Raw genomic sequence first — 27,585 nt, 5'->3', positions numbered from 1 at the left:
CCTCCTCAAGTTTGGCTCTCACGTCTGGGATCTCCTGACAACACAGCCATACTCTTGGAAGGGTAATTACTTGACGGTTTACAGCAACACCTGGAAAATAAAATCGTTTTGTCATTTATTTTGAAAAATCAATAACATATTATTCATTTAGCCACATTTGGGCTAGCTTTACCATATTTAGATCGGTAGGAGCTGTCCCATTACCTAATATCCAGTTTTACCTATGTGGAGAGTAGGGTTGGGCATCGTTTCAAATTGGACGATTCCAATTCCGATTCCACGTTTCGGGTCGGACAGCGGCTCTAACCTTGTCGAAACGGCTAAAATTAATGAGTGGACTGGGCACGGACTTCATGTAGCAATCATCATGTCGCGTTATTTGGCATCTCTGTGATTTCTCTGAAAACTTTCATGATGGTAAAGCACTCAGCGTAAAGTATAATCCAACAGTGAAGCCTATATATAATATGACAGTTTAATGGCCACAGCTATTTTTCTGTATGTGTTTGCTTTATTCTGCCATCATAAAACCTTAAATGTTTCATTGGCATCAGAGCAATACAGCTTTAATCTGGTTGTGTCTATGTGGGGGAAAAAAAAAAAACTGAAACCTTGACGTAAACACTTGTGTTGAATAATGTCACAGCAGCCATTACCAATAAGTTGTCTGAAGTGTACTGTTAAAGCTGCAAATCATTTGTGTTAGAATGACATGTTTGCACAGTCGTCATATTGATTTTTATAATGTTGTACATTTTTCAAGTCATACAAGCTGTTATAAATGTTCACACTAGAATTCTTATTGTTTACAAGATTTTTTTTTAATACTTAACGTTTAGACTGCATGTGCAATTGTTAAATTGAAAGCTGGTTAAATAAATTTAGCGAGAAACGGTTAATTTGTATTCCATGCATTGATTCAAATTTTCAAATTATATAACAGTCTGCTTGGGCGAATTTATCGTCATTTATGGTTATCGAGGTAAATCTGCTCAATTTATCGTGATACGTACTTAAGGCCATATCGCCCAGCCCTAACTTGAATGTGATGAAGTTTCTTTCCACAAGAGTGCACTTTCACAACAATGTTTATTTTTCTAAAGCTCACGGACGACACATTATATACAACACAAATTCTACATCATGCTATATGCTAATGGGGTAACTTGGTGCAGAGTGGCGGGTACAGAAAAAAAAAAAAAATCAGAAACAGTTCTTGTTCAGGAAAATTAGCATATCGGCCTTCTCAGGCAGTAACCGTGAGCGTTCCGGTCAAATAGTGTCTCCTGTAGTGGAGAACACACGTTCACTAGGTGTTGACGAAGCTTGAACGCATAAATACGAGAAGGCAAGATTTGACAGTAAAGGAAATGTCTGTCTTTCGTTCCACCACCATGCAGCAGGGTCCTGAGACAAAACAGCTGGTGGCATTTCCTGGTACATATTTAGCTCAATGTCCGCCCGTTTTTTGATAGACATAGAGCTCTGCTGTAAAAGTTTGCTCTCTGCCTCTTCCTCCGCGAAAAGCTCCTCCAGTGGGGTCTTTCTGGGTATTTTGCACGCAGGTGATTGCTAAACAAAAAAACAAGATGCATTAGTAGAGGTGTGCAAAATTTCCGATTCTTAGATTATTCGCGATTCGGCCGTGGAATATTCGAGAACGATTCACAAACATCCAAATTCCGATTATTGAAATATGCCAAGTAAAGCGGAAGTACAACACACTCAGCGCGCCGCGCGGTCAATGAGCAACGGAGCGAGAGTAGCTAAACATCATGCTTCTCATTACCCGGCCCCTCGGGTAATGCCAATGCTCAACTCACGGCTCTAGCTCAACTCATGCCACGAGATAAAAAAACACAACATACCTGACTGCTGCTGAAAAGCTGCTACAAAAGTACGTCATCCACATCAGTGTTTCCCACAGGATTTTAGGAGACTGTGGTGGGAGGGTCTCTGACCATAGGATTTTTTGAAACTGTGGTGGTGGGCTGCATCGGAGTCGGACAGCCACACCATGTCATGCCACGGCGATTTTTTTTTTTTTTTTCATTATTTTTTCCCCCCAAGAAGAACCATAACAACGATATATTTGAAATATTTCATTAGCTAGGCTAATGTTATAGCTCTCAGCTACGGTACATGTATGTAAAATGCGTTGCTGAGTACAGCTACGTTACCCTATGTAATAATGCGACTTTTTTTCTCGTAGCAATAGTACGACTTACATCTCGTAGTGACTCAGGGTTGGCAAACTGTTGAAAAGAGCCATATTTGACCCCCCCCCCCCCCAAAAAAAAAACAAAGAAAAACTGAAACAGTATGTCTGGAGCAGCAAAAAATTAAAAGCCTTGTACAAGCCTTATAATTATCAATACTAGCAATATTAGCCTACTATAAAAATGACTAAGTTGGCTAGAAATACATAATTAGCCTTCATGATTAAATGTTTATTTTCCCTGCAGTGGATCCTATAGCGCACCATGTGACTACTCTGTTGTACGATGACACCACAAGTTTAACTTCATTACAATATTAATGAATTGAAAGAATGTTTGTATCATGTTTGTCCTCCTAGAAATCCTATTAAAACAAAAAATATATTTCCCTCCCCCATCTTTTTCCATTTAAAAAAAAAAAAAAAAAAAAAAGCTCCGAAGCAGCACTAAAGAGCCGCATGCGGCCCAAGAGCCGCGGGTTTCAGACCGCCGTCGTAGCCCTCCTTTTTTCTTTTTATTTGACCCTCATAAGTACTACATTACCACAACAATAACAGTCCTTCTGTCAACTGACCCATTTACAGGACAGGGGGAATTCTAATGGCCGTGTAAAGAGTTTTTCTTGATTCGGTGAGAAGGTGAATAGTTTTTTCCACGTTGTTCGTTAACTAAATTTCCACACAAACGCACATCGAGGTACCATTAACTTAGCAAGGAGAGGTAAGAGAGTCATTTTTCGAGTGTCCCAGAGCTCGCGAAATTGTGTGTGTGGGGGGGGCGCATTTATCCAACTTTCGTCAGCCATAATTGTCTGAAGTTGGCGCGTCGGTGTTGTGCCGAAAAATAGCCACTCCACGCGAAATGTCCCCCCGACGGGAGCGCCCACACGTCACTCGTACAAACAGCCTTTTCTTACCAATCGATGGACACGGAAACGACGTTCTTGCACCGTGAATATGTATCATTTTACTCTGCTTGAACTAATAAATACTTTACTGTGACCAACGCTCTGAAAATAGAGCAAGGCTTTATTTTGGGCCCCGCCTCTCCGCGCAAGTTCAATCAAAGTTTTCTTTCCGTCCACCGCTCACTTTCGCCGAAAAGTCCGATCGAAACTATTGTAATGCCCCGGATATGGGGAAGAAGGAGAGAAGTCTGTATTTGCTTAACCACTCGATTGTGGTAACAATAATAAACAGAAACAATAACAAAATAACAGCGGGCTGCTACGACATGCGACCGCTATCTCTCGCTATCTCGCTCGTTCTCCCATTCTTCCTACTCGTTCCCCTTGCGTCTCTTAAATAAATAAATAAATAAATAAAATACTGCTCTAAAATGCTGCTCTCGCTCGCGCGGGTAGTAGAGTGGAGTGGGCTACAGCTGTGTAATCGGCTGACTGACGCATCTGATTAGTATCTTTTTTTTTTTCGGGGGGGGGGGGGGCGCAAACGAGACTGTGGCGGGCCCAAACGAGACTGTGGCGGGCCGCCACAGTCTCGTCCATTAGTGGGAAACACTGCATAATGTTACGGTAGATATCATTTGTTTAGGACTAGATGCACTACGGTAGCGGTAGCGTTAGCAGCACATCTACAAAAAGCTAGATGCGGACGTAGTAAACGGCCGCCATCTTAAAGTAGTACACTTCCGTGTAAGGCTGTTGTAGTGAACCTTCCAAGCAAACCTAATTAACTTTTTATCCAAAATACTCCTAAATCGGTAAAATATTGACTTGAATCTATCTTTAAAATAGTTTTAAAACTTTCACATGTCGAAAGTAGACAAAAGGGAAATTATGGATTAACGGTAGCAATTTTAACAACTTTAACGGTTGATTCACAACATTAAATTAATTGAATGCAGTGTAAAGCTGCTGATACAGAATGGGGACTGGAGTTTTTTATTTACTGTTATTTTTGTATATTTGTTTACTGCTATATGTTAACTTGATACTGAAATAGTAGTTTGGTTTAGCCTGAGAGTATTTTTGAACAATTTTGGAACTAATGTACATAACATTTAAAAAAAAAAAAAAAAAAAGGAGGGGGGGTGCATCAATAATCGTTTTAGAATCAAATCGGAGCATCTGAATCGTAATCGAATCGTTAGGTGCCCAAAGATTCCCAGCTCTATGCATTAGTATAATGTCATTGCATAATGACATTGTACCTGCTCATCCATCAGCTTCAGCTTTCTAAGGATTTCAGCCCAGGCAATGTCATCCACCTTATGCTTGAATCTTGGATCCAATGCAGTGGCCACTTGCAGAAATGTCCTGATGTCATTGTCCTGCAAAACACATATAGGTATACTTCAAATGTATGGTCAAGCCACTATTCAGTTTCTTTCCAGCTGCCTGTCTTAGTCACGTACCTGGTAGCGCTTGGCCAGGTTTGCCCACACCTGTTTTTTAAGGTTTGATATAAACACTGTGTCTCCTTCTTCCACACTCAGATGTGCTTCGAGCTTGTGGAGAATGGGCAGAATCTGTCCACATGTGGGGCTCTTCTCTGAAGACACGCATATCGTTGATGTGTACAGAAGCTTCATGACATTGATGAAATCCTCCGCTTTTCGGAAGTCTTCCTCATTTAGCCGAGCAAGCCTGTATAAAAGAGCATATCGATCGGTCTTAGAAATATTCTAATTTTTTTCTCTCAGCAAAACATCTAACATATGCACTCTCAAAATTAGCTCATTCACTATTTGATCACTCTTTTTAGTGTATTTACTCTTATATTGCTCTTTGAATTAATATTTTGTGTGTAATAGTATTTTTATTTCAAAGCTGCACATGTCAGGACTAGATATCTTATTCATTTTATCCATCTCGTACCTGTCCTTTGCCATATTCTTTCTCAGCCGTTGATCCAAGCTGGCTGCTTGGATTGCAGGGTACTGCTCCGTAAATCGCTCCAGCATTAGATAAACAGAATTCCATCGCGTTCTCACATCAAGTATGAGTGAGTGTTGGGGCATTTCTGATAAAAACAAAGAAATATTTTCAAAAATTTAGCAAAAAATTTCCATCCAAGAAAAAAAACAGTAACTATTAAAATAATATGTCAAAGAATGTAGTAGTCTACTATATTCTTTGACCATGATTATGATCACAAATTTAAGTCATTACATATGAAGTGGACTTGTTGTTTCTTACTGAGAAGTTGTTGTTTTTCCCGGAGAACCACTTTGGCCATCGAGCGCCTCTTCATCCAGACAACAACAGTTCGGATCTTGGCCACCCACTGATCACTGCATTCAGGGAGTATAAACTTTGTGCTGCTAGATTGAGTGTGTGGGCAAAGCAGCACAGTTTCAAAACATGCAGCCGCTTTATAGACACGTCCATATTGGCAGCATTATCAACAGTGGTTGCCACGATTTTGTCTGAAATGCCAAACTCTGACAGAATGTCCCCTATTTCCTCTGTCACAACACAACCTGTCTGAGCTTTTTACACAGCTTTTGTTTTTAACATTTTTTGCTGCATTTTGCCCTCCACTATATAATGTGCTGTGATGGTAAGGTAGTGGTCCTGCGCAATGCTACTCCAGCCATCACATGTGAGCGCAACAGATACAGCGTCACCGAGCTCTGTAATTACATTGGCCTTCTCGACTTCATACCACGATGGGATTAATTTATTCGCCAAGGTATCCCTGGTGGGAGGTGTGTACTTCGGGTTGATAGCTTTCATCATGTCCATGCAAAATATTAATATACAATGTCACTGTTACGTTTGTTTAAGGCAGATTATTGATTAGCAATACATTATATTACATTGTATTATATTGTAGCGAGTGTTAACAGAATTCACCGGCGGAACTTATGTTGGTGCGTTGCGTGGTTTCCGGGTGGACTTATTTTGTTGAGGGAACAACCGGAAGTTGGGGTTCTCCCGCGGCTAGCATGTCACAGTGATATGGCTAATATTTGTTGCTGGACCAATGTTAAATAAACAACGCGGTTTAGCGCCTTTGTTTGATACTCCGCCTGCGACTCCTTTCCTAACTCGCCACAGTGGTGACCCCGACGTTCGTCTCGCCGAAGTTTCCGAGGCTGGACTTTTCATTGACTTTAACAACATGGCGAACGCTTCCATTCTGAAGCTACCGAAGTTTTGGGAATCGGCCGCGGCCACATGGTTCGCTCAAGCGGAGGCTCAGTTCGCCCTCCGCGGAATTACTGACGACGCCACGCGTTATTACCACGTTGTGTCTGCACTTAGTAGTTCTACTGCCGCCAGAGCTGTGAGTTTTATCACTTCCCCGCCTGAACTGGATAAATATGCTGGCCTCAAGACATACCTGCTCAAGATTTTTGAGCTGTCACGGTCCGAACGTGCTCGGCGCCTCCTCACTATTCCGGGCCTTGGGGACAGTAAGCCATCCGAGCTCATGGAGAGGATGCTTAACCTGCTTGGTTCGGAAGAACCTAACTTCCTTTTCATTGAGCTGTTCCTTCGTCATTTGCCGCCGCACGTCCAAACAGCTCTCGCTAATACACCTATTACTGAGCCTCGGGCTCTGGCGGAGGAGGCTGACCGGTTCTTCCTGGCCACACATCGTTTCGCTCATGAGGTGTTGGCCCCGACTCGCACCTTCTCCACGCCAGCTGCCTTACCTCCATCTACTAGTGTGCGTGCTGCCACTGACAGCCGGTCAAAAGCGGGTTGGTGTTACTTCCATGCACGTTTCGGTCCGAGAGCTAAGAAATGCCACTCCCCTTGCACTTACGTGTCGGAAAACCCCAGTGCCTGCGCTCAGTTGCGGCCGTGAGTGCAGGCGCGAGGGGTAGGCTGCTGTTCATCCAAGACGCCCTCTCGGGACGCAAATTCCTTTGTGACACCGGCGCCCAGAGGAGTGTCTTGCCGGCCTCTGCGGACGACGCCGCCGGCGGGGTGTACGGCCCACCCTTGTCTTCTGCCAACGGCGCTCCCATCCGGACGTACGGCACCAAGTCCGTGGAGTTATGTTTTGGGGGTCAACGATTCTCGTGGGACTTTGTTACTGCTGACATCTCCTTTCCCCTTCTTGGTGCTGATTTCCTGTGTGCTCATGGATTGCTCGTCGACGTTAAAAATGGCCGCCTGGTGGATGCTTTGAATTTTTCCTCATTCGCATGTGTTCGCGACGTGGGGTCATTTAGGGGTCTCAGCAGCTCACTTTCTGAGGACGTTTATCAACAGCTCCTCCGTGAGTTCCCCGGCCTGACGAAACCCACCTTTTCGGCGTCCACGACCAAGCACGGGGTTGAGCACCATATCGAGACCAATGGGCCCCCCATCCACGCAAGGGCCCGACGTCTCAACCCAGATAGGTTGGCGGCCGCCAAATCTGAATTTGACAACATGGAACGTCTCGGCATCATTCGCCGTTCGGACAGCCCCTGGGCCTCACCACTCCACATGGTCCCGAAACCTGACGGTGGCTGGCGTCCGTGCGGGGACTATAGGCGCCTCAACGACGCAACCACGCCTGACCGCTACCCAGTCCCACACATTCAGGACTTCTCTGCTCACCTAGCTGGTAAAGTGGTTTTTTCCAAAGTGGACCTTGTGCGGGGCTACCATCAAGTCCCTGTGCTACCTGCGGATGTTCCTAAGACTGCAGTGATTACTCCTTTCGGACTGTTCGAGTTCCTCAGGATGCCGTTCGGCCTGAAAAATGCTGCCCAGTCGTTCCAACGGCTGATGGACTCGGTGCTCAGAAACTTAGCTTTCGCATTTGTATATTTGGACGACGTCCTCGTCGCCAGCTCCTCCGAGGCGGAGCACCTGCTTCACCTGCGCGAGCTCTTCACGCGCCTCAGCCATCACGGCCTGATCATTAACCCGTCTAAATGCGTTTTTGGTGTGCCTTCGATCCAGTTCCTTGGCCACCTCATCACCAAGGACGGCGCCGCCCCCCTTTTGTCGAAGGTGGAGGCTGTTTCCGCATTCCCTCGACCTCGTACCGCCCGTGGTCTCAGAGAGTTCCTCGGGATGGTGACCTTCTACCACAGATTCATCCGCCGTGCTGCCCACATCATGCACCCTTTGTATGCGGCCCTCAAAAATGTGGCTCCTGACCACGCAGTCGACTGGTCGTCTGAGAGAATTGCAGCCTTTGAAGACACGAAAGCAGCTCTGTGCCAGGCGGCCATGCTGGTTCATCCATGCCCTGGGGCTCCGGTCGCCCTCACTACCGACGCATCCGACTTTGCTGTTGGCGCCGTTTTGGAGCAGCAGGTCGGCGGCGAGTGGCAACCTCTCGCCTTTTTCAGCCGGCAGCTCGTCCCCAGGGAACGCAAGTACAGCACGTTCGACAGGGAGCTGTTAGCTGTTTGGTTAGCAATCCGCCATTTTCGGTTCCTCCTGGAAGGGCGTGCCTTCACGGTTTTCGTCGACCACAAGCCGCTCACGTTCTCCTTGTCTAAGGTCGCCGAACCCTGGTCCGCCCGCCAGCAACGCCAGCTGTCATTCATCTCAGAGTTCACTACGGACATTCGCCACATCGCAGGTAAATCAAATGTGGTTGCTGACTGTCTCTCCAGGGCCGCCGTCAACACTGTGCAGCTGGGACTGGATTTCGCTGGCATGGGAGCGGATCAGGCCTCCGATCGTGACACTCAGCTCCTCAGAGACTCTGACAACGGCCTGCATCTGGAGGAGGTTGCGGTCGGTGACTCCGGCACCAGACTGTGGTGTGACACCTCTATGGGCTGGCCGAGACCTTTGGTCCCGCTTGGCTGGCGCCGGGCCGTTTTTGACGCTGTCCATGGCCTCTCGCACCCCGGCAGGAAGGCTTCTGTGCGGTTGGTGGCTCAGAAGTTCGTGTGGAGGGGGTTGAAGAAGGACGTGCGCGTTTGGGTCGAGTCTTGTGTGGCCTGTCAACGTGCTAAGGTGCACCGCCACACCAAGGCCCCGTTGGCGCCTTTTGTCGTTCCGCTGAGGAAATTCGACCACGTAAACATCGACCTGGTGGGTCCGCTTCCCCCGTCGCAGGGATTCTGCTACCTCCTGACGATGGTGGATAGAACGACTCGCTGGCCTGAAGCAGTCCCCCTAGTTTCCACGTCATCGTCCGAAGTGGCCCGGGCGTTCGTTAGTACGTGGGTTGCTCGTTTTGGCCCCCCTGCTGACCTCTCTTCTGACAGGGGTTCCCAGTTCACCTCAGAGCTCTGGAACTCTGTTGCCACTGGCCTAGGGGTCAAACTACACCGTACGACGGCGTACCACCCACAAGCTAACGGGCTGTGCGAGAGGTTTCACCGCTCGATGAAGGCCGCTTTGCGCGCGGCTTTGACTGACTGTAATTGGGTCGACAAGCTTCCCTGGGTCATGCTGGGGCTTAGGACGGCCCCCAAGGAGGACCTTCAATGCTCTTCTGCTGAGCTCGTTTATGGCCAGGTGCTGAAGGTGCCGGGGGAGTTCATCCCTGAGCCTACTGTTCCCTGGTCTCCTGCCAAACTGCGCTCTTCATTGCAGGACGCTGCCAGGTTGTTCGCCCCCGTTCCCACGTCCCAGCATGGTTCTCCTGTTTCTCACATGCCGTCCAGTCTGCGCTCGGCCAAGTTTGTCTTCGTTCGCCACGACGCCCATCGTGGTCCCTTGCGCCCTCCGTACGACGGGCCGTTTCGGGTGCTTCGTTTTGATGACAAGACGTTGGTCGTGGACGTGGGCGGCAGACCGGAGTCTGTGTCCGTGGACAGAGTTAAGCCTGCGCATGTGGACGTGGCCAGTCCGGTGGAGTTGGGCCGGGCCCCTCGACGTGGCCGTCCGCCGGGGTCCCGCCCTGCTGCGTCCTCTTTTGACATTCGTGGGGACTGTTCGGTCTCGGGTTCCTTGCCTTCCTCTGCTCCTTTTTCTTGTTCTCGCAGGGGTCGGCGTATTATTCCTCCCCGTCGGTCGGATTTTGTCTATGGGTGAATTCTGGGGGGGCATATGTAGCGAGTGTTAACAGAATTCACCGGCGGAACTTATGTTGGTGCGTTGCGTGGTTTCCGGGTGGACTTATTTTGTTGAGGGAACAACCGGAAGTTGGGGTTCTCCCGCGGCTAGCATGTCACAGTGATATGGCTAATATTTGTTGCTGGACCAATGTTAAATAAACAACGCGATTTAGCGCCTTTGTTTGATACTCCGCCTGCGACTCCTTTCCTAACTCGCCACAATATACATTTTTATACACCGCTCAGTGAGCCTTTAATTTTTGTGAGCACCGCTCACAAAAATTAAAGGAACACTTTGTTCCAATGTTTGTGTGCAGTGTATAATCCACATTTTCAAAAATGTGTACATATACACTTTGCACTTTGTTCCTTTAATTTTTGTGAGCGGTATATGTTAATTGTGATTTGTGTAGTTTCATAAAACAAGCTTTTGACATCATGCTTGACGACGTATGCTGAAAGATCTGTGTGCGAAGTGCAAACAGAATGCGCTAAGGCATAATAATGAGGAAGAGAGCCACACAATGTTTTGACCTCTCTCCCTCTATAACGTTATGTTTTAACGTTACGCAGATAATTTCTAGCGTGCATGTGAGGAGGAGAACGAGCGACGAAGAGAGCGTCGACCTGGGGCTTTTTACGATTTGGAACCTACAACCGTATATACATATATGTAACATATATGCAGTTCTCCTCACACGCACGGTGGAAATTACCCACTTTGAGCGTTAAAACATAACGTTATAGGGATCGATTGAGAGCTCAAAACGTGTGGCTCTCTTCCTCATGATTATGCCTTAGCGCATTCTGTTCGCACTTCGCACACACAAATCCTTCAGCATACGTCGTCAAGCATGTTTTTGGAAACCAAACAAATCACAACATGATTATTCACTAAACCATTATTTAGGCTCCCACAATAATTATTGCTTAACTAACCTAAAGGTTGGTGACTCCACATCTGAAAAGGGATGCAGCCTTTTCACGAAATATGCTGTAACTTTTCTGTGACACTCTTCAATTTGTTGCGCCGACATCTGTCCTCTGGCTGCGATGGTGAACGGACTAGCACATTGCGGAGTCTGGTCAACTGCCTGGCTACTGTTAGCATTAATGCTAACGTCAGGTCGAGTGTCTAAAAAACAGTAAACGGTCCAACATTAGCTTGATATTTGAGTTGACCAGCCGCATTAACAACAGTATAATTTGTCTGCCTCCTGAATTACAGCAGGAGACAGACGTAATTTATTGTTGTACTCACCTTGTTCTGACTGGTTAGAGGAAGCCTGGCTCAGTGACTCAAATACACGGCACTCAGTGACTTGTATTCGATGAAGCCGGAGGTGTTTTATCATATTGGTTGTGCAGCCACCTTTGCATGATATAGCTACATTGCAAATGTTGCACTGAGCTGACTGGTCTTTTTTTTTTTGGTGAAGTCAAGCCAAACTTTTGAGCGTCGCCGCGTCGTGTCCATGGTTGTAATCACGTTGCAATGAAAAAACACGTGCTTATACGTTGCTTCTTCTTAGTTTTTTTCCGGTTCATGTTGCTTCTTCTTCACGTTTTTTTCGCCCTCCTTGTGGATTCTTCTTCGCGGTGTCTTTCCCCCTTCATGTGGCTTCTTCACGTTTTTTTTTTTTTTTTCTGCAGTGGCGGCCAGGGCATCGAAATGTAGGACCGAAATCTAAAAATTCGAACGGTTCAGTGACCATCGGCGTGTTAGAACCGGGTCCAATCGATGCTCGATGTTCGATGCCCAACCCTAGTGGAGAGCATGGAAAAATATACAACCATGTAATCGCATTCTCTCTAATAAAAAAAAATCACGATGCTGGATTTAGGCTTACCCCTCACTCTCCCGTTCGTGAAGTGTCGAGCTGTCAATTGGCGTCATGACGCCATCTGCTGTGTCAAGTAAATCGCCGTCATCTGACGCGTCAGGTTCAAACATGTAGGGATTAATTGTAGTTCATCTTTCCTGGGAGCCTTTGCCATCGGTAGCGTCACAAAAGAGTGATCCTGAATGGTTACCTTTGGTGGAAATATCACTGACATCGATATTGCTGCTATGCTAGCAGTGGATAGTCTTCTCTGTTGCGTCGAGGAATCTACGTCACACTTCCGGGTTTGCGAAGGGACCATTAACGGAGTGCAAAAAAACTAAAAAACACAAATTATCCTTGGAATAACGTGTTGATAATGTCATGGTTGTTTTGACGAACTCATCCTAAATTAATATTCGTAAAATGACACCGTAATCCGGAAAGGTCTTTAGTTGCCCTTTAAATGAGGCGTTTCAAGTGGAGTTTGTCCGAGGTGATTCGCTGTCTTTCCGGTCAACCAAGATCACAACTATTTTTCAACCAAAACCACTGCTCATCCATAATTCGATGACTTTTTAATCATATTTCCCGGTACCTCATAAATCAACTTTTTGTCAACATTAGTTCATCAACTATAAAACAATGCTAACCCCAACCATTGCGTGACACACCATAAAACAGCGTTGTTTCAACGTCACTGTCATGTGTTATTGATTCAACATTGGTTATTGTCGAAAATTTCGATGTCAACCATTCTGATGATTTTGATGGAAAATCTACTTTTTATTCAGTGTCTGCTATCTGGGTGTAATGTCAAGCACTTTGAATTACCTTTCTGTTGGATTGGATGACCACAAAATATTAATCAACAAAAAATTGGCAAGGAGGAATTTTCTCCAACAGAAAACAACTTTGGGAACACAAGATGGCAAATAAGGAAATAAGATTGGCCCGTGTGTTTGTGGTCTTGCAGATCTGAATGTCACCCAAGCTCATCGTCCGGCGCACCAGGAGTCTGCATGCATCAAGAAGGAGGGGGAGGAAGAGTCACCATACATGAAGGATGAGGAAGAGTCCATACCCATTCAAGGTCATTCTAAGCATGACTTTTTTTTTCTTCTTCAGATGAACCAGAAATTAAACATGGTACCTTCTCATAGGTGCGGAAATGCGGAATTTGTCTTATATTGTGGCTTTGCATACTTAGTAGCTGTGCAATGGACTCGTTAACCGACATAAGGGTTTCGGCACGGCATCGACTTGAATATTGTTTGCAGATTAAAAGATTTCTTTCAATTGAAACAAATTTGAAGTAATTGTATCATGTATATATATTACTTGCAATTACCAGGATAAAACACATACACTGAGTAGAGCAAACAAGAGCGTAACACTGTGTAAAACATACTGATGGCAAATACCTGGTCACTCCAACCACACCAAATCAAGTGGAACATTTATTCATGCATGATACACCTTTGTTTACGTTGACCAGTGCTTCTCAATTATTTTCTTTTATGCACCCCCAGGCAATTGTAAGCATTTGCCCCACTCCCCCAACTCTCTGCCGCCACTGTAAAAAGTATAATTTGTCTCTAAAATTAATTCTACTATACGCATACCTGTCAACCCGAGGCCGTTAGCAATCTTAAAAATAGTGACATATGCCCTTACAAAATGGTGACTAATCTTACAACGTTGTATATAGCGCGCAATATGAAACAAAAATAAAACTCAATTTTTTAAATACTATAAATTTATTGGTAATATTGTAACATATAACCTGGTGCAATCAAAGAACAATATCTTCAGCTACATCATGGTTACTAAAATTTAACAGTGACTTTTGTTATAATTGTATGTAGCACTTTTGGCAATTTCTATCATGTCTTGATGGCTGCACTTCATGGCACTTCAGCTCGCAATTCAGTTTGACTTGAAGGTAGTTCGTTAGTGTGTCCAATTATAAATGAAAAAGGTCAATTGATAAAATTAACTTACCGATGCAATGTTTGCGTCAGGGAACATTTATTTTGCTAATTCTGAGAAGTGATCAGCAATAGTTGCAGGCAAATTGTGTTCGGCAACAAATTGGCAGAATGAAATCTCCGCTTTCGTCACTTTTTATTCTGCAGACTTCGTCTTTATGACCAGTGTTGTTATTATTTTTTTTTTTTTAAAGTAATTAGTTACAAATTATTCCTCCCAAAAAGTAATTGAGTTAGTAACTCAGTTACCTGAGGGTAAGAGTAATTAGTTACTTGGCAAAGGAACTGGTGTTACCTTTCTGTTTTTTTTTTTTTTCCATTTAAAAAAACAAAACATAGTAACCTTTGCTATGTTTGGAAATCGTTAAATGTTGTGAATCAACTGTTAAAGTTGTAATAATTTCTACCGTTTATGCATTAGTTCCCTTGTGTCTACTTTCAACAGACACAAGTTTTCAAACTGTTTCATCATTTAAAGATAAATTCAAGTCAAGATTTTGCCGATTTATGAGCATTTTAGATAAATAGTTGAAGTTCGCTAGGAAGGTTCACTACAGCAGAGCCTTTCTGAGAAGTCTACTGCTTCAAAATGGCAGCTGTTTATTAACGCCACCGTCTGTCATTTCGCATGTAGTTCTATAAGCATTTGATATATAGGCATAGATTGCAGGCTGTCGGCTACAGTCAGCCTAACATCACGTTTGCTACATCGTCACAACACTCTTCTCTCTCAGTGTCTCCGACTTTTCTCGCGTCATTTAACCAACGTAGTAACGCCGTTTGCCGAAACGGTGACAAAATCCGAACGGAGAAAAAAATAACGTAATGTAGTGACTCTACAATACGTTTCATGTTAAATTTTGTTTCGTTCGCTGCATAGATTTTCTTGTGCGCAGAGTATGTTCAAGCAGTACGCGATTGTGCACGCACACAGCTTGGAGGGAACATTGATTCAAGGTACATGTTTTTGATCGTTTGACACTGAGAAAATATAAAATCAATATAATATAATATAATAAATCAATGAATAAAAATAGATTCAAATTGATCAGCAACATTAACTCATGAGTACAATATGCCAAACAGATTGACCGAAAAATAAAAAACTAATAGAACAAAAACGACAGTGTCAGTGGACTGTTTTTATTTTTTATCAGCTCCTGGGCTATGGTGTGGGGTTATTTAGCACTGAGCAACTTGGTATGCCGCCTTGTATGATGCTAACAGTGCTCGTCAGTTTACTGACAAATCGGGACGATTGTAGGCAATATTCAATCAATTCAATCAAGCGGCTTATCAATGTGATCGGGCTCTGTCTTTATGTGACACCTTAATTGATCAGGCTTTCTGGTGTCTGCTGCAAACACTTGTAAACACCGTAAACAAACTGCTGTTTCCTCGGCTCCCACTGTATTAAAAGTCAAAGCCAAACGCTACACACGCTTAGTCATATTTCCTCGTCTTAGCGCTTCATATCTCCAGTGCTCTTTGCTGTGTGCTCTTGTTTGGTTCAAAAATACAGTGCACCCTGTGAAAATAAGAGTGCCACTGCCACCCACTGAGTGGATGTGCAATTACACTTTATTTTCCTACGGCAAAAAAGCATGTTCTCCAAGGCTGCCCCTTTTTGAGAAGTACTGACTTAAACTAAATCTGTTGCCGTATTCTATTGGCGTAAGCCAGCAAGCAAACAGTGCTAACAGCGCAGGGCTAGTGCCACTGCTTTAAGCAGAGTCTCTTCATCAACTCCACAAAGTTCGTCAAAACAACTGCCACGAAGTTCGGCCAGAGTAGCTAACCGGAATCGGCTATTCTGCTTAAATTTTTCTTTAATCTTCAACGTTTGGCTTGCAAAAAGTCCTGACGGTTGTTACTGCTCTAGCCTTCGGTCTCTTCTTTTGTCCATTCATCAAAAAGGAAAAAAAAGACAATTGGGGAAAAAAATAAAAAACCATGACAACTTGAGAAGGGACGCGTTCGGCTTCCAGATCGCAATGGATGCCAACCATAACACTGGGTATGTTTACATGGACACTTTTGATGTCCCGATCCAGGTTTTTGCACTTCCAATCCGATACCGATATTGTTTTGCACTTCCGATCCGATACTGGCCGATACCGATACCGGCCTATCTGAGCATGTATTAAAGTTTAAAGTTATTTAGCCTCTTTACTTAGTTGTCAGACTCATGTTGAAAAGGGTTTTAGTACTCTTGATAACAACTAGCCAGCTGAATTAGGGGAGTTTGAATAACACACAACGGTAGGTAACAACAAACTGACCTGTTTATTCAGTTACAAACACAAAACATTATAAATAACAACAGAAATGGCATAGTCAGTCAGTAAAACGTGCAAATAATTTTGTAAACTGTCAGTGGAAAATCCCACAAACCCCCCAAGCTATTAGATGCTTTTAATTTTTCGTGCATTAGTTACAATAATTGTATAAAAAGCCTCTCAAAGCTATTAGATGCTTTTAATTTTTCGTGCATTAGTTACAATAATTGTATAAAAAGCCTCTCAGGTTTAAATAAACGATTATTTCAGAATCAAGTTAACATTTTAAAACAGTAAATAAAATACTCAATTCCCCATTCTGTGTCAGCAGCTTTAAACTACATTCAATTCATTTAATTTTGCGAATCAACTGTTAAAGTATTAAAATTGCTCCCGTTATTCCATAATTTCCCTTCTGTCTACTTTTGACATGTGAAAGTTTTAAAACTGTTTTGAAGATAGATTCAAGTCAAGATTTTGCCGATTTAGGAGTATTTTAGATAAAAAGTTAATTACGTTCGCTTGGAAGGTTCACTACAACAGCCTACAAGGGAAGTCTCCTGCTTTAAGATGGTGGCTGTTTACTAACGCACGTAGTTTTTAATGCACGTGTTGCTAAAGGTGTCGAGTCTGTCATTTTGCATCTAGTTCGATATTCATATGATATCTATTAGACAAACATGATGGACGGCATTGCGTCCCGAAGACCGCGCTGTGTATTAGTTCTGCTTTACTTGACATATTTCAATAATCGGAATTTGGATGTTTGTGAATTGTTCTCGAATCTTCCACGGCCGAATCGCTGAAGGATGTAATGACGTCTGGGCATGTTGTACCGTGGTTCTAATGCTGCGTTCCAGAAAAGTGGGATGTCGGACTTTTCCGACCTCCGACTAGGAAAATATCATTGGAACGCCACTCGAACTGGGAGGTCCAAGTCGCGAAGTGGGAGAAAAAATAACTACCCCGACTTCCAAGTTGTTTCAATCTGACGTCACTGGACAAAATGGCGCTCAAGAAAACATATTGAATGATAACTCAATAATGAAGTAAATCAAGTTTATTTGGGACGCCATGTATTTTTTCTCATACAGTGAAATATCTTTGTTGTGCTGTTTTTATATTGACGATCAGCAAAGGATGTAACAGTTTACAGTGTGGGCAATAACTCAGCCGTCGTTTTTCCTGTACTATTTGATCGCTTATAGGAAGGCAGGTTCGCTGGAGGTCAAATGTCTTTGGATGGCCAAAATAAAACACACCTCGTCGCGATCAGCCATCTTTGTTGTTTACATTTGCTTGGAACACTTTGAGGTCGGAACTGGTACCATCCGAGTGGGATAAATCCGACTTCCCACTTCTCTGGAATGCAGCATAAAAGTGTTGGATGGTGCGTCTTTACTCAGGAGAGATAATGGCACGTCATCCAGAATGAATTCTTCGGCAATGACTCTTGTTATTCCCTGGGCTTTGGGACTGTCGAGTGCCAGTTTGTCATGCATAGCAAAAGTTTCTGCCAGTGTTAGTTGCGTAGGACCTTTCTTTTTGTCTTCAGTTTTCTTAACATACTCCTCATATTTTTTGTGGTGGTATTTCGCTAAATGCTTGATTAGGTTGGTTGTAATAAAACTTCTTACAGCTTTACCACTACGCTTGACTTTATTGTGGGATATGTTGCACTCTGCCTCTTCGTCTTTGTCGTCCTTTAAGGTGAAATGATCCCACACAGCTGACATTTCTACCGATAAAGTCTCTCGGTGAATTGAGAGACGGTAATGTAAATGTAATGTGTTGAAGGTGTGCCGTAAAATGCGGACTGGATTTTAGGGAAACCGAAGCAAAAACTGGAATGGATTATTTAAATCGGTGCGCTGGAAAACCCGGACCGGATTTTCACAAAAACTGGATTCGAAGTCTGGATCGGAATTTTTCCGTGTCGGCCTATCCGATACCGATGCGCTTTTTTTTTGCCCATTTCGGCGTCCGATCCAATCCAAATATTGGATAAGGACATGTCTATTACATTGTTTTGCACTAGTTAATGTTATGATCATTTGACCTCATTGTTTATTTGTGATCTATTGTTGTTATTTACATTTTTATTTGTACTTTAATAAAGAATTTAAGCGTTCCAAATTATTTTTGTGAATCAATAAGTGTCATCAAAAATTTCATTACTAGATTAGTTTTTAACAAAAGGACGGGGGACGGGGGATTATTAGCTTAGTTGACTAATCGTAAAAATAGTCGGCTGACCTGTATTCATTGTGTATTGTAATGTCCATAATAGGCATTGCCGTGAGCAAAAACACTGTGGTATCACGGTATTTCAATTATAGCTCCAAAATAAGTTATTTTGAAAAAATGGGTTACATTTTTTTTTTTTTTCCATTGAACTGGATGTTTTTTATTTTTCAGAACATATTTGCAAATTGGAACATGAATAGAATGTTAAAATTAGAGCTGAAACGAATACTTGGGTAACTCGAGTTTAAAAACTAATCCAAGTAATTTTATTCACCTCGAGGAATCGTTTAATTTTGCCAGCTCTAAGCATCACGTTTTGCCCGGACTACTTTTAATGCGGGACAACGCGCTGATGTCACGTGCGTAGAGGAAGAAGCAATTAAAAACTATAAAAAACCTTTCTGCAGCCGACAGCCGCTCCAAACTACGCCGACGTTGCTAAAAACTAGCCCGCATGATGTGGTAGGTAGCATCTGATGCGTCTCATAGATATCACATGTATGTTGAACTAGATGCGAAATGACAGTCAGCGGTGTTAGTAAAACAGCCGCCATCTAAAAGCATTACAATTCTCAGCGTTAATAAATAAGATTAAGTTACTGTCACTCGCCCACGTAATGTTAGCCCTGCGGAGGGCTAGGTTTCTATTGAGACCACAGTCGATGCGTGGCTAACGTGTCTTACGTACAGGCGTTATTTGATCTGTGAAAACATAGCGCTGTAGAGCAGAGGTTGCGCTAGACTTTTTCGTTGTCTATCATTTTGACTGACAGGGTCATAAAAATCCGGTCATAATCTATTTTTACCCGTCAATTAAATTTTTAAAATGATGATAATGACATTGTGGTGACCCTTTGTTTGGCATAATTCACCTTCCGTACTTGTGTGTCCATTTGGCCGAGCGCGTTACCGGCTACGACAGTCACGTGACAGAGACACTTAAGAGCCGCGCGCGGTCCCCTCACTATCCACTCGCTCTCGCTATATGATTGGCCGAGGAGTCGAAATGCTCTCCCGTGAAATGCCCGTTTAAAAATGTTCCCGTTGTTACTTCTTGCGTTCGCTTATAAGTCCCCATTTAAAAAGGAAAAGTGATGGATGATACTACACACAGAGTGTATTACTAACAAATGTTAAAGTTGTATAATCATATAGTGAGAATAAGGAACGTCACTGACAAGCGCAGGGCCCCGCGAGTGGATAGTGAGGGGTCTAGGATAGTGCGCCTACAGCTACCAAGACTCTTAACATTGCATACCGCTTCAACATATTCAATAGTATTTAGTTTTTATTCATTTTAAATTAATATTCTGTCTGAACAAGCTTAACAGAGAATCCACACCGTGCCATCACACATCAAGCAGATGAATATGTAACTTTTTCTCCGCAGTGACAAAAACTGCTAATTGTGGCCCCAGTAGTTAGGTAGCCTACCATATGTAGCATATGGAACAATGAAATTAACAGTTCACCTGCTGTGGCCTGAACGTAGTCTCACACTTTCCTCCTGGTGCGCATGGACTTGAATTGCGTGCCCGCTTGTGCAGTCCCTGTTTTTTCACCTCTTTTATCAACACCGTCGTCGTTTTGGGGCTTTTTGAAGAAACTTCGGACACTCAGTTGCCTTGACATTTTTCAGAGTAAGGCCAACGACGTCATGCATCAAGAGAGACAATAGCTAATTAATAAGCTCACTCGCCACCCTGTGGTCTGGGGTGTGAATTGCAACCGAGCAAAATGAAGGATGAATTTCAGTCTTTTCCGTCACCGTTTTAAAAAATCGGTCAACAACGGAAAATATTCGGTTAACGCGACCCCTGCTGTAGAGTGATGAGGGTGTAAAATGAAAATATGATAAAGCTTACTGTCAATTTTAGCTCAGTAGTCATTGCTGGATAAAACACCAAGTAGCACTGGTCCCTAATGTGCTCCAATACAGCAGGTATCATCCTGTAACGTTGACAAAGAGTCACCCACTTCGTTAGGTTGCAATCATTTGTTTTTTGCGAACATGTGGAATGACAACAACAACAGGAAGGCACGTCTCTCGCTCTCCTGCGCCTCCCTCATCCCCGCACGTCACGCGGTGCATTCAGGAACGCAGGCAAATATCACAGCCATATTAAAACCTGATATGTTACAATACATTTATTTTGAACACTGCAAAAAGTCAAAATCCTATCAGGACTTAGGGTTTAGACTAACTTAAAACTTAACTAGAATTTAAAAATGGCTTGACACTAATGGAAATTCAATTGAAACACGTGGGAAAAACACTAACTTTTAAGTGATTTGTGTTATCAAGCGTAATGGCATTTTTAGGTAAGAAATATATATATATATATATATATCAGTGTTGGAAAAACGCGCGTTGACCCACTAGTTTCAGTGGGAAAGGGGTATTATAGGTCAAATCAGACCTCAGGAACAGACTGCAAGGAGAACACCTTGCTGCCTGCCTGAAAGTCTCCATAAATGGACCAAGCCCTGATGCGTTCAATTTTGGAAGAACTATGGAAATTTTCTTCACAAAGCCAGGAAAAATTAAATGTTCCATGGCAGGGTGCAAAGTGTGTCAGTAGTGAGTGAATGAACAATGGATTGAATGAGTGAGTGAACGAATTAATGATTTTGTGTCATGGCTTTTTGATTCAAGATTAAATTTGAAATATTCCCGATATGCCTTTGTGTGTTCTTAAGGATGATACCAACCTGTTATGTTCATATACAGCTATTTATATTACATTCAGTGGTCTCAAAATGCCCTAAAGAGATACACCAGGCTTGAAAATGTACACACACACCCTACCCCGAGGGTCAGAGACCCTCCCACCACAGTCTCCTAAAATCCTGTGGGAAACACTGTATATACAGTGCCTTGCAAAAGTATTCGGCCCCCTTAAACCTTGCAACCTTTCGCCACATTTCAGGCTTCAAACTGTCACATGCCAAGCACATAACAAAATGAGGGGAGCCGAGACAAAAGTATGGGCCAATTGAATGATTTATTCAACATAAGATTTAAACAACATAATAAACAATGAAGGTGTGTGTATGGGTGTAAAGTCAGTGGTGTCTGCTAGGTATGGATGCAAATGGATATGTATGTGGGAATCTCTAACTAAAGTCCCAAAACAACCAAGGAAAACCAACGACCAACCTGGAGGGGAGAGCAGAGAGAAAGATTAGCCTGGCACCCAGGCCTTTTAAGCCCAGGTGCCTTCAATCAAATCACCTGGCCTCTGCCTGATTAGGGAGCCTCCCATACCAGGCAGGGCAGGGCCGTGACAAAACATAAAGATATAAAATTTTAATTTTTTGTCAAGAATCAACAACAAGTGGGACACAATCGTGAAGTGGAACAAAATTTATTGGATAATTTAAACTTTTTAACAAATAAAAAACTGAAAAGTGGGGCGTGCAATATTATTCGGCCCCCTTGCGTTAATACTTTGTAGCGCCACCTTTTGCTCCAATTACAGCTGCAAGTCGCTTGGGGTATGTTTCTATCAGTTTTGCACATCGAGAGACTGACATTCTTGCCCATTCTTCCTTGCAAAACAGCTCGAGCTCAGTGAGGTTGGATGGAGAGTGTTTGTGAACAGCAGTCTTCAGCTCTTTCCACAGATTCTCGATCGGATTCAGGTCTGGACTTTGACTTGGCCATTCTAACACCTGGATACGTTTATTTTTGAACCATTCCATTGTAGATTTGGCTTTATGTTTTGGATCATTGTCCTGTTGGAAGATAAATCTCCGTCCCAGTCTCAGGTCTTGTGCAGATACCAACAGGTTTTCTTCCAGAATGTTCCTGTATTTGGCTGCATCCATCTTCCCGTCAATTTTAACCATCTTCCCTGTCCCTGCTGAAGAAAAGCAAGCCCAAACCATGATGCTGCCACCACCATGTTTGACAGTGGGGATGGTGTGTTCAGGGTGATGAGCTGTGTTGCTTTTACGCCAAACATATCGTTTTGCTTTGTGGCCAAAAAGTTCAATTTTGGTTTCATCTGACCAGAGCACCTTCTTCCACATGTTTGGTGTGTCTCCCAGGTGGCTTGTGGCAAACTTTAAACGAGACTTTTTATGGATATCTTTGAGAAATGGCTTTCTTCTTGCCACTCTTCCATAAAGGCCAGATTTGTGCAGTGTACGACGGATTGTTGTCCTATGGACAGACTCTCCCACCTCAGCTGTAGATCTCTGCAGTTCATCCAGAGTGATCATGGGCCTCTTGGCTGCATCTCTGATCAGTTTTCTCCTTGTTTGAGAAGAAAGTTTGGAAGGACGGCCGGGTCTTGGTAGATTTGCAGTGGTCTGATGCTCCTTCCATTTCAATATGATGGCTTGCACAGTGCTTCTTGAGATGTTTAAAGCTTGGGAAATCTTTTTGTATCCAAATCCGGCTTTAAACTTCTCCACAACAGTATCTCGGACCTGCCTGGTGTGTTCCTTGGTTTTCATAATGCTCTCTGCACTTTAAACAGAACCCTGAGACTATCACAGAGCAGGTGCATTTATACGGAGACTTGATTACACACATTTGGATTCTATTTATCATCATCGGTCATTTAGGACAACATTGGATCATTCAGAGATCCTCACTGAACTTCTGGAGTGAGTTTGCTGCACTGAAAGTAAAGGGGCCGAATAATATTGCACGCCCCACTTTTCAGTTTTTTATTTGTTAAAAAAGCTTAAATTATCCAATAAATGTTGTTCCACTTCACGATTGTGTCCCACTTGTTGTTGATTCTTGACAAAAAAATTAAATTTCATATCTTTATGTTTGAAGCCTGAAATGTCGCGAAAGGTTGCAAGATTCAAGGGGCCCGAATACTTTTGCAAGGCACTGTATATCATTTGTCTTCTTGTGTCTTGCAGGTTTCAGCAAATATCTTGGTCCTGACGCTCAACAACTTAAGAGAGAAGTACAACTTCCAATCAAAAAGGAGGAGGTAGAGCTGCCATACGTTAAAGAGGAGGACAATATCACCATGTCGACCGGTGAGCCCTTGAATGGCGAGGATGGTCCGAGTGAGGTCAGCAGAGGGACGGAGCCTCCAAGCAGCAGCAGCAGCTTAACAGAAGGATTGCAAACACAGATTTTCCTCGCTCCATCAAACAGAAATGGTGCTATGTCACACTCACCTTACAAGGATGATCATGGTCATAAGAAATCTCACCGTGACGGCCAACTCTGCAAATGCTCTCAGTGTGGGAAAACCTTTGCTAATAACGATACTTATCGTATGCATATGAGGAGCCACACCGGTGAAAAACCTTTTTCCTGCTCAGTTTGTGGTCAAGGGTTCACTCAAATTTCCCACTTAAAAGCGCACACAAGAACCCACACTGGTGAAAAACCTTTTTCTTGCTCAGATTGTGGAAAAAGATTCACTGGAAAGACATCCTTACAAATACATACACGAACCCACACCGGTGAAAAACCTTTTTCCTGCTCAGTTTGTGGTCAAGGATTCACTCAAATTCCCAACTTAAAAGCACACACAAGAACCCACACTGGTGAAAAACCTTTTTCCTGCTCAGATTGTGGTAAAAAATTCTCTGAAAAAAGCAACTTGAAACGACACACAAGAGCCCACACTGGTGAAAAACCTTTTTCCTGCTCAGTTTGTGGTCAAGGATTCACTCAGAAGAGCAGCCTTGACAGTCACACAAGAACCCACACTGGTGAAAAACCTTTTTGCTGCTCAGATTGTGGGAAAACATTCACTCATAAGAGTAGCTTTGACAGACACACAAGAACCCACACTGGTGAAAAACCTTTTTCCTGCTCAGATTGTGGGACAACATTCACTCATAAGAGCAGCTTTGAAAGACACACAAGAACCCACACTGGTGAAAAACCTTTTTCTTGCTCAGATTGTGGAAATAGATTCACTGGAAAGACATCCTTACAAATACATACACGAACCCACACTGGTGAAAAGCCTTTTTCCTGCTCAGATTGTGGTAAAAAATTCTCTGAAAACAACTTGAAACAACACACAAGAGCCCACACTGGTGAAAAACCTTTTTCCTGCACAGATTGTGGAAAAACATTCACTCAGAAGAGCAGCTTTGACACACACACAAGAATCCACACTGGTGAAAAACCTTTTTCCTGCTCAGTTTGTGGTCAAGGATTCAGCCGTAAGGGTACCTTAAAATCCCACACAAGAACCCACACTGGTGAAAAACCTTTTTCCTGCTCAGTTTGTGGTCAAGGATTCAGCCATAAGGGTACCTTGAAATCCCACGCAAGAACCCACACTGGTGAAAAACCTTTTTTCTGCTCAGTTTGTGGCCAAGGATTCACTCAAATTCCCTACTTAAAAACACACACAAGAACCCACACTGGTGAAAAACCTTTTTCCAGCTCAGTTTGTGGTAAAAGATTCACTCAGAAGTGCACCTTAAACACACACACAAGAACCCACACTGGTGAAAAACCTTTTTCCTGCTCAGTTTGTGGTCAAGGATTCAGCCATAAGGGTACCTTAAAATCCCACGCAAGAACCCACACTGGTGAAAAACCTTTTTCCTGCTCAGATTGTGGTAAAAAATTTGCCCGCAAGGATCGGACTAAAAGACACGTGTGTATTGGTGTGAAAAGCAGTGGCCAATGACTGTTTTGCCTGTCATCCATGTTGCCTAGATCAGATTGTGCACACAGGTCAATTGTAGTCTGCAGAGTTTCCTCAAATCCTGTTGAGGATTGGCAGTATTGGTGCTTTACATGTGCTTTGTCCAATCCTTGTATAATGTGGGTCCACACTATTGCCAAAAGTATTGGCTCACCTGATTGAACCCTCAAGTTGAGTGGCATTATTTATACAATACTCTCCCTGTTTCAAATTACACTTTTCACGGCTAATATTTGAAACACTAGACCCCAAATTACAAAAATTCTAAATCATTCATCAATAGACCCCACTCACGTGACGTCACAACCACGCCTCCGCGCCATATTGTCCGTCAGCTCGTCGTGTTTACGCATTACCGCTACGTAAATTAATCCTATTATGGTGTGTTTTTCTGCTCGTTAACATTAATAATCAAAATGGCGAAGGCGTGTGTGGCGGTTGGTTGCAGTAACAGAAAAGATAGACGGAGAGACTTGAAGTTCTACCGTATTCCGAGAAACACGGAGAGGAGAGCGAGATGGACTGCTACAATTCGACGAGAAAACTGGGCACCAAACAATCACCGCAGATTATGTAGTAGTCATTTTATATCTGGTAAGATGCATTTAATATGTATTTAGAGGGTTTTGGGCTGACAACCACAATCAAAATAATTGCGAGGCTAATCGCCGACAGGATACAGTTTCAAATTCAAGATGTTTATTCCTTCCGCCATCATTATTTTTTGAATAATATTTAGCTGGTACCAAGCGAAAGAAGCTGGCCTCGTCTCCGGATCATCAGTTAAACAGGGGTGTCCAGATTTGGTGTAGTAAATATGTGGGGGGGCTACCTTGGCTGATTTACGTAGAACAATATATTTAAACACATTTTAGCAAGCCCTTCTGTGTGTCACATTTGCTTTATTATTATTTTTTTAATTAATAATTTCAACAATCTCGCCTTAGTGGCGTTCTCTTTCGACACTCGGGCCCTTGCGAAATACTGCTGCTGTGAAATTAAACTAGCTTCAAGTTGCTATAATTTCTCGCTGCGTATCTACCCTGTAATGTTGGACATGTCAGCGTGTCTTGTTTGGTAAAATCGCATCACATCGAACTCTTTGAAAACAGTGACTGTCTCTTTGCAAATGAGGCAGACACAGTTGTTGAGTATTTTATTGAAGAAATAGTCCAATATCCACCTATCCTTGAAGCGTCGGCCATCGCAGTCAACTTTTTTTTTTTTTTTTTTTTGTCGCCATTTTAGAAAATTGGAAGTAAAGGGTCTCACACTGGGTAATGTTGCTTAAAGTGCTGCTCTTGAAGTTTTTCAAACTTTCGTGAGAATAGGCTGATTTTAGGTGGATAAGATAGTTGTAGATATCAGGGTAGCAGATGTCAGGCAGAGAGGGCGAAGACAGCGGGTCGAAAAATATCCATTTAGGCATCAAATATGGATCTGGCGAATGGATAGACTGAAGCTTTTCCACATAACGCCTTTTATGCAACGCATCCAATGAGTTTACAGCGTCTGAAAGCACCGGGGCTTCCATGAATTGCACTATAAATTGCACAACAAATTGAAACCATTGAGAATACGGATAAACAATGACGGACAATATGGCGGCCGGATACAGCGACACGTCATTCTGTGACGTTGCTGAGTAGGGTCTATAATATAATTACATAAAGATGGAAACTATGATTAGATGTAGATGAGCTAAAAGATAACAGATTTCCTTATTTTGGAAACTGATGGAAAACCACTGAAATGCCGATAAAACTGCTTTTGGCACGGTTATTCCTATAACACTAATTTTCATTCAATTTTTTTTCCCCAATGATTTGCAAAATAAAAGTTAACAGAACCAGCAGTAACCCCAACCTCCATCTCCTAATCCCCCCCACATTTCCTAAATGCAAAACCTCCATTTAAACTAAAGAATATTGGTTGTTCATTAAAATAGCGTACTGCTGTTGACATGTCATCTGTGCTCATTAATATTCATGACGTTAGCAACTGTTGCTGGGTGGGGGGGGGGGGGGGGGGGTCAAACATGCATACAGTATGTCCCTCATGCTAGAAGCATGTAAATAGTGTACGAAAGAGATGTATACAGAGTTAAACCTACCAATTCTGTCCGAAAATGATGTCCCTGGTGCCAAATTCACTGGTAAAGATGTGGAATAGCATTCAAATGTTCCGTTAAAGCAGTGCTTCTCAATTATTTTCTGTTACGCCCCCCCAAGGAAGACGTAAATGTTTCGCGCCCCCCCAAACTCTCTGCCACCACTGTAAATAGTATCATTTGTCTATAAAATTACTATTATAAATACGCATCTGCCTAACATTGTGTCCTTTTTTTTCCTAATAACGAAAAAAAGTAACAGATCAACTTATAATAAAGTAGAACTTTATTAACATTGTTTTGTTTGTAACAGAAGACGCATCAATTTGCC

General features: G+C 43.1%; 3 protein-coding genes across 3 annotated transcripts in view; 1 reads left to right on the top strand and 2 right to left on the bottom strand.

Moving 5' to 3' along the window:
• Nucleotides 1-27,145, top strand: part of LOC130928941 (gastrula zinc finger protein XlCGF26.1-like) — a 35,130-nt gene extending 7,985 nt beyond the window's left edge. Inside the window, exons 2-3 of the mRNA XM_057855776.1 lie at nt 12,954-13,070; nt 23,379-27,145. Coding sequence (XP_057711759.1) covers nt 12,954-13,070; nt 23,379-25,126 — 1,865 coding nt within the window. The 3' untranslated portion in view covers nt 25,127-27,145. The remainder of the gene's footprint in view (nt 1-12,953; nt 13,071-23,378) is intronic.
• Nucleotides 1,110-11,645, bottom strand: LOC130928970 (zinc finger BED domain-containing protein 4-like). The gene is made up of 7 exons (XM_057855823.1): nt 11,416-11,645; nt 11,094-11,289; nt 5,380-5,474; nt 5,059-5,203; nt 4,596-4,827; nt 4,392-4,511; nt 1,110-1,572 (listed from the first exon to the last, which is right to left on the bottom strand). The coding sequence occupies exons 1-7, from the start codon at nt 11,507-11,509 to the stop codon at nt 1,273-1,275; spliced, it is 1,182 nt and encodes a 393-aa protein (XP_057711806.1). The 5' UTR covers nt 11,510-11,645; the 3' UTR covers nt 1,110-1,272.
• The window catches only part of LOC130928961 (zinc finger protein OZF-like), a 60,285-nt gene continuing 45,609 nt past the window's right edge, over nt 12,910-27,585 (bottom strand). Inside the window, exon 3 of the mRNA XM_057855814.1 lies at nt 12,910-12,995. Coding sequence (XP_057711797.1) covers nt 12,973-12,995 — 23 coding nt within the window. The 3' untranslated portion in view covers nt 12,910-12,972. The remainder of the gene's footprint in view (nt 12,996-27,585) is intronic.

The sequence above is a fragment of the Corythoichthys intestinalis genome, chromosome 13 (assembly GCF_030265065.1).
Source record: "Corythoichthys intestinalis isolate RoL2023-P3 chromosome 13, ASM3026506v1, whole genome shotgun sequence".
NCBI lineage: Eukaryota > Metazoa > Chordata > Actinopteri > Syngnathiformes > Syngnathidae > Corythoichthys > Corythoichthys intestinalis.
This window is presented reverse-complemented; position numbering and strand designations above follow the sequence as displayed.

Excerpts from the sequence above, each read along its gene's own strand:
- LOC130928970 (XM_057855823.1), bottom strand. The coding sequence starts at position 11,509 with ATGATAAAACACCTCCGGCTTCATCGAATACAAGTCACTGAGTGCCGT. Across the intron at positions 5,475-11,093 it reads GTGGAGTCACCAACCTTTAG|TGATCAGTGGGTGGCCAAGA; the intron begins GTTAGTTAAGCA and ends CCCTGAATGCAG. Across the intron at positions 4,828-5,058 it reads AAGAATATGGCAAAGGACAG|GCTTGCTCGGCTAAATGAGG; the intron begins GTACGAGATGGA and ends TCTTTTATACAG.